The sequence below is a fragment of the Bacillus rossius genome, chromosome 6, assembly GCF_032445375.1.
Source record: "Bacillus rossius redtenbacheri isolate Brsri chromosome 6, Brsri_v3, whole genome shotgun sequence".
NCBI lineage: Eukaryota > Metazoa > Arthropoda > Insecta > Phasmatodea > Bacillidae > Bacillus > Bacillus rossius.
In genome coordinates this window covers 5,384,700-5,396,688 of record NC_086334.1, presented here as the reverse complement: position 1 = coordinate 5,396,688, position 11,989 = coordinate 5,384,700, and the positions used below count along the sequence as shown (strand labels likewise).

General features: G+C 42.8%; 1 protein-coding gene across 1 annotated transcript; it reads left to right on the top strand.

The window, feature by feature from the left end:
• The first annotated feature begins 1,017 nt into the window (after positions 1-1,017).
• LOC134533374 (golgin subfamily A member 6-like protein 1) lies at positions 1,018-9,021 on the top strand. Its single transcript, XM_063370895.1, has 2 exons — positions 1,018-1,810; positions 8,888-9,021. The coding sequence occupies exons 1-2, from the start codon at positions 1,018-1,020 to the stop codon at positions 9,019-9,021; spliced, it is 927 nt and encodes a 308-aa protein (XP_063226965.1).
• Positions 9,022-11,989: the final 2,968 nt, after the last annotated feature.

The following is an 11,989-nucleotide window of genomic DNA, read 5'->3' as shown; positions in this document are numbered from 1 at the left end:
ACATGGGACAATAATGTCGCACTCAACAAGGTGCAGTACTTTGATCAAGAATAATGTCTCTCTTAATCGAAGAAAATGAAGGTGATCGCCCACTTGATGAACCTTTTTTAAAGATTTGGCATTTCCTAGATGATGTCTTATATATGCATCAAAGGGAATCAATTTCTCTAACATCCAGTCACGAACAACAGTAAGTCCTTTGTTACGTTCTCGGTGTTTTTAAAATCTAGCACTCTAAGCATCACTTGTCTATTTGATGAACCAAAACCGACGTATATCCCCTTATCCTCAGTAGCTCCCAACATCAGAATCGCATATCGTCGGCGTATTTTTATGTGGTAAGACTTTGAAACCTCATTTAAAAATCGACAGTTAACAAAAATTTTAACCGTATAAATAGTTTAGTAAATTGGGAATTGCAATAAGAATAACTTCTTTTATAAAAAAACATCATTGCACAGAAGTTCCACATTAAAAATATTTGTGATTGATTTTTCGAATGTATTAGACAATTTCTAATGAATATTGATTTTTACGAATGAAATGAATAAAACAGATTTTTCTAAAGGGAAAAAGCACTGTTTCTTTTTAAGAAAAAATGTTTTGCACCATTGCTGAAATATTTGTGAAAAGTTTTTTTTACCAAGATGGTGACGCGAGCTCATCTCGTACGAAGTAGGAAATCTGTTGAACTTTTTTTTTCCATCGTAAAATTACAACATGACTGCTCTGCAAATACTTGAACATTAAATAATGTTAACAGGAAGGGAATGAGCTGACGTATTCCCACAGATCAAGTGTGTGTTTAGTGTGCTCTGTCTTGGGTGCAACTCTGAAGTCAGAAGCCAAAGACTGCGCAAGCGCCAGCGAGTCTCCCACGACGCTGTCCTCCTGGCGAGGCTGGGCAGAGTGGCGCAGAAGTGTAGGGCGAGGGGTCGTTAGTTCGAGGACCGCCCGTCTAATGAGCGCTGCTTGCCCGAATAAAGCCCCCCCCCCCCCTTCTCTACCCATCCGACCATGAGGAACTCCCTGCGAGAACAGAGGAGCTACCAGCCAGAACAGAGGAGCTACCAGCCAGAACAGAGGAGCTACCAGCCAGAACAGAGGAGCTACCAGCGAGAACAGAGGAGCTACCAGCCAGAACAGAGGAGCTACCAGCCAGAACAGAGGAGCTACCAGCCAGAACAGAGGAGCTACCAGCGAGAACAGAGGAGCTACCAGCCAGAACAGAGGAGCTACCAGCGAGAACAGAGGAGCTACCAGCCAGAACAGAGGAGCTACCAGCCAGAACAGAGGAGCTACCAGCCAGAACAGAGGAGCTACCAGCGAGAACAGAGGAGCTACCAGCCAGAACAGAGGAGCTACCAGCCAGAACAGAGGAGCTACCAGCCAGAACAGAGGAGCTACCAGCGAGAACAGAGGAGCTACCAGCCAGAACAGAGGAGCTACCAGCGAGAACAGAGGAGCTACCAGCCAGAACAGAGGAGCTACCAGCCAGAACAGAGGAGCTACCAGCGAGAACAGAGGAGCTACCAGCCAGAACAGAGGAGCTACCAGCCAGAACAGAGGAGCTACCAGCCAGAACAGAGGAGCTACCAGCGAGAACAGAGGAGCTACCAGCCAGAACAGAGGAGCTACCAGCCAGAACAGAGGAGCTACCAGCGAGAACAGAGGAGCTACCAGCGAGAACAGAGGAGCTACCAGCCAGAACAGAGGAGCTACCAGCCAGAACAGAGGAGCTACCAGCCAGAACAGAGGAGCTACCAGCGAGAACAGAGGAGCTACCAGCGAGCAACCGGGGCCTTGCTCTGTGGCGCGAATCAGCTAGGCGTGTTTTTTTTTCCGTCAACCACTCAGTCATCGTCAGAGAAACACAACGCAGCGTGATAACCATGAGACCGGAAAAATCCGCGGATTCATTTCGTGATAGGCTGAAATTCAAACATGTGTACAATTCTGCTGGTTCTGCTATTGGCTCGCAGTTTAACTGGAGCTCTCTGGACCAATGAGAGACTATTGACCAAAGAAGCGTTGAATCACAAGCTACCCAGTGGAGACGCCTCACAATTTAGTACCCAATGAACACACGTGTTTACTTGAGAAATGCAGAGGATAATGGAGGCTATACTGGAGGTCATTTAATCCGCGAATTTTTCCGGTCCCTAGTCATGGCGCAAACCGCTGCCATGTCTTGCAAATCCCCTCCTAGCACGAGTTGCATTCGACCCTCTCCCTGCATGGCTGGCCCTTAGGTGTATAGGCGTCAACCTGAGACGCACTTAGGTCACTCCCAAACCCAGAAACCTTTTACAAAAACAATTAGTTTATAGTTACGTAAGACAAAAAAAAGTAAAAGCGCGTGGGAAAGATGTGAAGATCATCTTTCGTACACTTTAGTGACAGAGAAATGAGAGAATTGTCAAGCTACATTAAAAATACTAAAAAATAGTGTGGACGGTTGTTTAGGTTAAGTTAGCTACAGTAAAAATCCTCTATAATAATATGGACTATTGATTAATGTTTAGTTAGCTACATCTTAAATTAATAATTTATAACCAAAAATATTGTTTTACGGTATTTTTAATGTAGCTAACCTAACCTACCATTCTCACTAACTCACAAATTGGTAACATTTACACCAAACCTTAACATGGTAAACTACTAATACTGAATGCAGTTCTTTGGACATACGCTATTGCAGTTTAGCAGTTTTGTCATGGAAAAATTCCGAAAACAAAAATATATATAGGTATATGAAACTGAAAAATTCACAGAAAACAAGACTGAATCAGATGATTCTGACAAACGGAACCAACGATTAAACTAAACAAGTATTATGGACAACACAAAGACGGAAAAACGGACAAAAAATATTCAACCTCTAAATATCAGACAGCCCAATAATTCCGTTGAAGGAACTTAGCCGTGAAAAATAAAATAACAACACAGACGAACACAGTGGGCTAAGAACGACCAGACAGATTAAATGCAGGCAGAGAACAACCTGGACAACGCAGCGAACACATAAACACAACGATGAAGAAAAACACGTAGCATTGAGAACACAACGTCGATAGCACTGATGGACACAGAAGGTTCCCAATGACAACAGTTGCGACGTTTCGGGAAGCAACATCTGTTCCCATCATCAGACACACGCAGACTCACTGGAAAAACTTCCTTAAAAATTACGAAATGTTCTATTACCAAGAGACTCGATGTCAGTAGTTCAGCGAGTAATTAAACATTATTAATGAGTTTCATATAGAATCCAGTTTTTACTTTTGTGCCAATTTGTTGATTTGCTGCAAACGATAATTAATTTATACCGAGCGCCAAAATAATCCAAAATGATTATACGGCCCACTTAATCCGTGAAAATTTAACAATGATGCATCGCGACTGTATGAATAATTAATCCGCCAGATGATTATAATATTTAATCGGGTCTGTATCAGCACGGACACAAGGATATGCTTTAAATTTTTAAAATGGAAATTATTTACTTTTTTATTGGCTTACCATGTATTTATCATGTGTATTCAGACGTCAGTGGTTATACGTTTCGTTGGTTAGTTAAACGGTAAAATTTTTCAACGAAAAAAATTATTCTACTAAAAAAAAAAAAAAGGTGGAAGCTTTGCAATGGTTAAAGGGTCACTTCCACAGCCAGGCTCTCTGTAAACGTACTAGCACACTGGTGTTGTGGGTTGTAAGAACACTAGCGTCAGATTCAAACACATCCACTAAACTCCTGCGTTCATGTTAACAGGCGTATCTTGATCTTCAAAAATTTCAAGCTATCGTCGATGCAATTGGTTTCTCTACACAAGAGACTCTGATTGGGTCAACTTTTTTAGCTTAACGTCAAGCAGAACTGTAACTCAAATTAAGTGCATTATGGTAACCAGAAAACTTTTAACTTAAACTTGAATAGAAAAACTTCTGTTCAACTAGTGTCTGGCATAAAACTATCAATACATCCATTGCTAGAAATGGAAATTTTAAAATTAGAGACAATTAAATCTCTCACTTGGTTTGTACAAAGTAACATTATAATTGTAGTGCTTTTTTTAAATATTATTGTAAAAATTTCATTTATTCGCTACCGACGTATGGTTATGTCTCTTTGGCGTTTGTCTGGCTGTTGTTCGTGAGACTGAAGGTAGTACTATAGCAAATAATAGCCTTGGGTGGACGCATGGGTCATTCATTCATAATTGTGTATGTGTTACCCGAGGTCAAATTAAAATAAATACTTCATGTGGGCCATGTTAGGCACGGAGACCTTATTTGCTTAAAAGCAAACCACTTGTAAAAAAAGAAGTCATGATAGCTTGTCAGTGAGCTCATGTACTTTTCGGGACAAGATTCCCAAGACCAGCTGTGTGTCAAATCTTTGTATACTTGCCTGTGTTTGGTGGTTGGCTGGGTATCTTTCATGAACATGTCTACTGTCAGGGCACCAATCATAGCGGCAGCAAACGCGTCCTGAATAGCCGGGCCAATTAGGGCAATGGCTTCTGATGTAGACGGCCGCCTATTAAAATGGAACAATCGCTGTCATTGATGAGTCGGGGACCGGAAAAATTCGCGGATTCAATTACCTCTAGGATAGCCTCCATTATACTCTGCATTTCTCAAGTAAACACGCGAGTTCATTGGGTACTAAATTGTGAGGCGTCTCCACTGGGTAGCTTGTGATTCGACGCTTCTTTGGTCGATAGTCTCTCATTGGCCCAGAGAGCTCCAGTTAAACTGCGAGCCAATAGCAGAACCAGCAGAATTGTACACATGTTTGAATTTCAGCCCATCACGAAATGAATCCGCGAATTTTTCCGGTGTCTACTAATCAGTAGGGACCGGAAAAATTCGCGGATTCAATTACCTCTAGGATAGCCTCCATTATCCTCTGCATTTCTCAAGTAAACACGCGTGTTCATTGGGTACTAAGTTGTGAGGCGTCTCCACTGGGTAGCTTGTGATTCGACGCTTCTTTGGTCGATAGTCTCTCATTGGTCCAGAGAGCTCCAGTTAAACTGCGAGCCGATAGCAGAACCAGCAGAATTGTACACATGTTTGAATTTCAGCCCATCACGAAATGAATCCGCGAATTTTTTCCGGTGTCTACTAATCAGTGATTAGACAGTTTCGAGAAAAATATACGCCCTTTCTGTTTTGTCACAGGAAACCTCCTGTGTTCGTCGGTGTTGCAGTCATTGTATGGTCTGTTCATCTTCATCCTTGTGTTCGTATATTTGCTGCGTTGTACAGGTTTTGTTGTCTGTCTTGTTGAATCTGTCTCGTCGATTTTAGCTCACTGTGTTCGTCTGTGCTGCTGTTATTATTATCTTTTATGTCAAAATTCCTTCCACGGAATTCTTGTGCTGTTCGATATTTCAGTTTGAATGTCTTCCTCTGTGCTGTCGTCGTTGTGTTGACCATAATACCTGTTTAGGTTCGTCGTTGGATCGTACTGTATGACATAATCTGATTCAAGCAGGTTTTCTGTGGGTTTTATGCATGCTTTCATTTTTGACGTCATAACGTCTTTTAAATCGATGAACGCCGGCTGCAGGCACGAAAAAAGCATGACTCATTGTCACGTTCCTCCTGAGCCGAGCGTGCAAGAACCGGACAAACACCGTGCGAGAAAATTTTCTATATAATATCAAACAGGTTAAGGCGGGCTTTTTAAAAGCAGCAATTTAAAAAATTTGATGTGAAGTTATCACGTTAAATTATCGTTCGTAAACCGACTTTACGGACAACCCTCTTTTCTTTATTTATTATTTTACATTTATGATTTTTTTCCATGACAGACAGTGCAAACCTGCAACGGCGTGTGTCCAAGAAATTTTACTAACACATATATCATTGTTTATCTTAAAACTCTCCGTATCCCCCTCCCCCTCACCACGGGAGAGCGGCCGGTCCCACGGTGCATGCGCGCGCCTGTCGCCAGGAACTGTCGGGACTCGAACCCGGGACCCCCGCAGAGCGCTGGCGCGGCGCTTAGCGTCTCCTCCGCTAGACGCCGAGCGTCGCCCCCATTTGTCACGTGTTCCGACGCCGATTGGTGGAGCTCGCCACCGCCATACTCGTAAATCAACACGCCAACACAACAGCGTCCCAGAAATTAAAGCAAAAAGAAAAAAAGATGTGATTAAAACGCACGGGGGGAAATTTTTAACATCGGGATCCGCTTGGCTAATAACTCATCTCTTATGGCGAAAAGGGAGGAAAAAAAGTATTTTTTTTACCACCATGTAGGGATTTCATTATTTCCTTTTCCCTTAGTGCGATAAAAGTGTAAATGTGTATAATTTTTTTTTACGTCTGCTTGGAAACTTGTATGAAGGCAGTTTGCAGGGAAAAGAGCGGACGTTGACTTTTTTTTTACGCGTGCTGTTGCGATTGGGAATGGAGAGGGCGTGTGATCCGGGTCATTTCCCAGCAGCGCGCGTAATTGAATCGCAACCTTTTACCGCACGTACGTCACGTTCCGTTTCGCTCGCTGGAGCGGTTGATGCCTCGCTGCTAGAGACCGCGCGAAAGATGGATACAACCCCCCCCCCCCCCCCCAAGCCGCCATCCGTGCTCAAACTATCGACAAGGCTTCAACCGCTAATCAGCTGGCCTGCGTAATGGAAGTTTAATCTCTTCCTCAACCATCCCCTTTTTATTTGCCCGTGTTTTAAGCTTGAAAATTATTTTCCAGGCCCTTTTTTTTTCCTGCCCGACTCATGGGAAATTTCATGTCAACGGGATGAGCATAGAGTAAGTAGTTCCCAGCGATTTGGGGGCTGAGGTGAAGAGCGGAGAGAAAGCGAAGGGGATCTGTCAGCTTGGATTTCTTTCTTCGATTTAATGATGTGAAATGGCCATCCCTCTCCTGGAAATATATTTATGCATGATATTTCCAAGTAAGAATTATTCCACACTCGGATACCGAGTTGGGATCAAAACAATATATTTTTTTCTTATAGAAAACATGCTTGTAATTTTCTTTAAAAAAAAGTCCTATATTACCAACAACACCTTATGAATTCAGTTACCACTGAATTGATTCTATATTATATTCTTCACTAGCTAATATCCTATATCATACAAAAATAATCTCTATCTCCTTCACTATCTCTCTATCTCTATGTAGCTCTATATGTCTCTTCATATCTCTCTATGTAACCACTATAGGTCTCCCTATGTCTCTATATACATCTGTATTTCTTATACATATATACATCCCTCCATCTAATTCTATATCCCTCTAACGCTCTCTTTCCCTCTATATCTATCTCTATTTATATATCTACACATCTCTTTATCTATCTATATATCTCTCCATCTCTCTGCCTCTAGATCTCTCTATATCTATATCTTTCTCATCTCGTGTGCCACCACTATGTTTCCGACCATAGAAAAGAGGAAATGACATAAAATATTTACTGGTAAATATCCGATAGTACTCGCGCGCAACTTTGATGCTGCTTTAAGGGTTGGTTTTTACTGAAATCTCATGAAGACGGTGACCTTTCTCGAGTTTCAAAAGGTCAAGTGTGCATAATTTCATCGCAATTGGAGTGATCATTTAGGAACGCATACGGGACAAACAAACAAACAAACATTTTATAAATTTGAGATGAGCTGTTTATTTCCAATACTTGGCACAAAACTATTCAATAATATATAGAATTAAAGATTTAAGGAAACTGAATGAAGCTGTTGGAAGAGTGTCCGTTGCCGACGCGAGACAATGCCGTCTTGCCTGACTCGGAGAAGTTTACGACGCTCAAGTTGGCAACCCCGCCGCGCGGAGTTTAACGGCGGCGCGGTGCAGAGACAAGCGTCCCATTGGCTCCGTGAGAACTGAAGCTGTAAAGTGCGATGTTGCCGGATCATCGTAACCTGACGTCTCCGAGGACTCGAAAACTGCTCGCGTCTCACAGCTGACGAACAAATTACGTGGAACATAAAATATAAATAGGGACCGGAAAAATTCGCGGATTCAATGACCTCTAGGATAGTCTCCATTATCCTCTGCATTTCTCAAGTAAACACGCGTGTTCATTGGGTACTAAATTGTGAGGCGTCTCCACTGGGTAGCTTGTAATTCGACGCTTCATTGGTCGATAGTCTCTCATTGGTCCAGAGAGCTCCAGTTAAACTGCGAGCCAATATCAGAACCAGCAGAATTGTACACGTGTTTTAACTTCAGCCTATCACGAAATGAATCGGCGAATTTTTCCGGTCTCTAAATATAAATTACTAACTGAAGCACCCGGCGTTTCCCGGGCTTCGCGTATCGTGAATATGCTTATTTCAGTGGCGTGGGAATTGCATTTTTTCGAATACTCATGTAGATCAGATTTGATTTAGACAGACAACTTAAATAAAAACATAATTTTTAACCTTGAAATTTAAAAAAATATTTTGGGTACCTACACATAGTTTTTCTTTTTTTTTTTCCATTCTAAGCGTAAAAAAAATCCGTGGTGCCGATTGACAAAACCGCGTATAGTTGTACAATGTGAAAAACACGAATTTTCCATGTTGGTACCTGCCACACGATGTGATGACACCTGTGCACCATCAGTGTAAACATTTTACTGTAAAATTTCCGTTCAAAAAATAATTTTTTTCCCTGTGTGGTTTAACAACACTATTTCATTTTCTTTTAGTGTGCCATATTTTTGTTGGGAAAAAGGGGTGAATATATTTAACATTATAAAGCAAAAGTTTAAATATATTTGCTGTGTAGCTGCCACGCGGAAGAGAAGCAGACATCTGTGACACGAGCACGCAGGTTCACAGGGAGAAGAGGGTTTGGGGGTAGCAAGCAGCCAGCCACCCCTCGGATAATGGTGCCGGCGCTGCTCCACTCCAGACGGCATTGCTCCCTTCTTCCAGGAACTGCGGGCTTCAGGGGAGCGCGGCGACTGCAGCGCTGCGCCGCAGGGGGTGGTGGCGCCTCGAAGCTCCCCGGCCGAGTCGGGCTGGAGGTACAGTCGCCTGAACTAGCTGCAACAGCCCGAGGTTGCCGTGGAACTTCTGTTCTTCACTTTAACAGCGATTACTGTTTCCCCTCCCCCTGAAAAAAAAAAGTTAATATAACGTCTTATAAATCGATGAACGCCAATAGGTGACTCAGTCACACCTGTGTTTTCGTACCATGTGCGCCTCTGCCTAAGGACGGGAGCAGATTGCAGTTCCCGAAACGTCGCTCGTTTCTGTTTTTGTTTCGTCTTTTCGTTTTGTCGTGTTTTTGTCTCGTTTTGACTGTGGTGCTGATTTTTTTTTGGGTTCAATATTTTTGTTCTGTCATCATTTGTGGGGTTTTTTTTTTTGTTCTTTTTTGGAAAACCATTGTATTTGTTTCGTCTTTTCGTTTTGCTGTGTTTTTGTCTCGTTTCAACTATTGTGCTGAATTTTTTGGTTTCGGTATTTTTGTGCTGCCGTCATTTGTGGGGGTTTTTTCGTTCTGTTGGTCCATTTTTCATTGTTTTTTCTTTGTTTCGTTGACCATATTCCTGTTGTGGAGTATTGTATGGTGTTTATATCCTGACAACGGCCATTTTTTGCTTTATTTGTGTTTTTGTCATATGTGTTTTTTGTAGTTTTCTTCTACAGACATACTTGTGCTTAGCAATAGCGTATGTCCAAAGGCTTACATCAAGTTTTAACTAATTATTAGTGTTTATATTTAAACAAATAATTTAAATTAAATTTGCAAAAACTGTAATTAATATTTGAAAATTAAAAAGTATGCAATTTTTCATCAATATTTTCTTATGAAGTTATCACGTAAAATTATCGTCCGTAAACCGACTTTACAGACAACCCCCCTTTTTTATAGTAACACGATGCCCAGCTTTATTATGGTTGAGTCCAAGCTCAACGTCAACTTCGCAAGCACGTACTCCCGGAGGTCGGGTCGCTGACAGTTGCCGCGCCGACCTGAGCTCTTGATTGATGGGATCGCCGCGTCAGGGGCTCGCAGCAAGTCGGCTCCGCGTGAAGACGAGGGACTCGGTGGAGGCCCGCTGACGGCGAGACACCGCAGCGCTCCAGGGGCGAGAACCCGAGGAGTGGTAAGCACCAATCTCTGGCGGCGGCGTAATATACGGCGGCTCGTAAAGAGCGGGTTGCCGCGCGCGTCCAAATGGGCGGGGAGGGGAGAGACGGATGAATGGCGAAGTGGTCCGGGGGGGTTGAAGAAATGCCATTCTCCCGACGCAGGGCCCCGGGAATTAAGGGGGTGCGCGGGCGTCGACAGGCGCTCTGTCACGCGCCTAATGAAATGCGTCGAGAAGCACCGCAGCCCTTTTCCCCCGTCCTCCCCCAACCGACACCACCCTTAACAACGCCCCGTCGATATGCCAATCACGGGCTGCCGTCGGCAGAGGCAACCTGCCTCTGCAGAGAAACACCTGGTGTTGGCAGGGAGGATTTCTACATTACAAAACCTCTGTTCTTGGCGTTAGAACGTATATTCTCTCGTTGCAGTGATAGTCGGATTGTGTGACAAAATACGGTCAGATTCGAATCGCTACTAACTACGAGGCTATTAATTAGTAGGGACCGGAAAAATTCGCGGATTCAATGACCTCTAGGATAGCCTCCATTATCCTCTGCATTTCTCAAGTAAACACGCGTGTTCATTGGGTAGTCTACTAAATTGTGAGGCGTCTCCACTGGGTAGCTTGTGATTCGACGCTTCTTTGGTCGATTGTCTCTCATTTTCCCAGAGAAGCTCCAGTTAAACTGTGAGCCAATAGCAGAACCAGCAGAATTGTACACAAGTTTGAATTTCAGCCTACCACGAAATGAATCCGCGAATTTTTCCGGTCTCTACTATTAATGCATCAACAATGGTTGAGCTTACAACTGATAGATGCTTGTCGTGCAGTATTTGTTTTGCCTGTGACGTTATTGTGCCTATGTAGGCGTATGCACGTGATTGTTGCTAATTAGCTTCGTGTCAAGTTATAAGCTGGTGTAGCGTGCAGACGCGTCTATACAGGACGTTGGTTCAGGTGTCATTGTGAACAGCTTGTGGAGCATTACCAGGACCCAGAGGGAGACAGTAAATATATTCGCCGGAATATACGTGAAAGTCGGAATTAAATTGAAAATTATTTAATAATTAAAAACTACGTTTTCATATGACTCGTAAATATTCTCGTAGTTAGAGAAAACGCCTCGCGGCGGAAGGAATCCATGAAGCCTGAAAAGTCCAGTGCCGAGCGAACGTGAATACGTAGAAAAGGAAATGAAAAATAATAAACATCCTTTATGATTTTAACCCGGTCGTTTTCACGGAAAATCTACGTCACGGACCTGAACGGCTCCTTTCTCTGTGTGTGTGTGTGCGAGGGTTACACTGAGTTACATTTACAAGTACAAATTTACTTACCGAAGGTATCTTATTTTTCAGTAGCATGAGTTACGTGTTGATAAACTTGTTTCTGCTTTGTCTCGGAAGAATAGAAAGAAAATTTAAAAATGCTGTATAATCCTTCGGGTTCGATATATATATATATTTATTTATTTATTGTTCTGCTAAAATTTAAAGGTTATTTGGTTTTTAAACAAAGAGTGTGTGTGTGTTTAGGTGTGTGTGCGCCCGCGAGTGAAAGCGGCTCTAGAAGCAATTGCGGTGTTATTTAGAGTTAGTTTGAATTTCACTAACGTTAGAGCCGCGAAGTTTAGACGCTGGAACAGTGTTCGCTGACTCGCAGTGCGGGCTGTTGCCACAAAAGTAGCGTGTGATGAATGTCGTGCCGGTGTGTTGCGGTCCGAGCGACCGTAGCGCCGCCGCATTACGGTACACCCTATGGACGCTCGGGCTGCTCTAGCGAGCCACCTAATTACACCACACTCTTTATAGCCATGTTGTCTTGAAGTAAAAAAAAACTATTTTTAAAGATATTTTTTTTTACTTTTTCCGCCTTTATTTGTTTATATTTTTTTTCTCTGCTGGTACTAA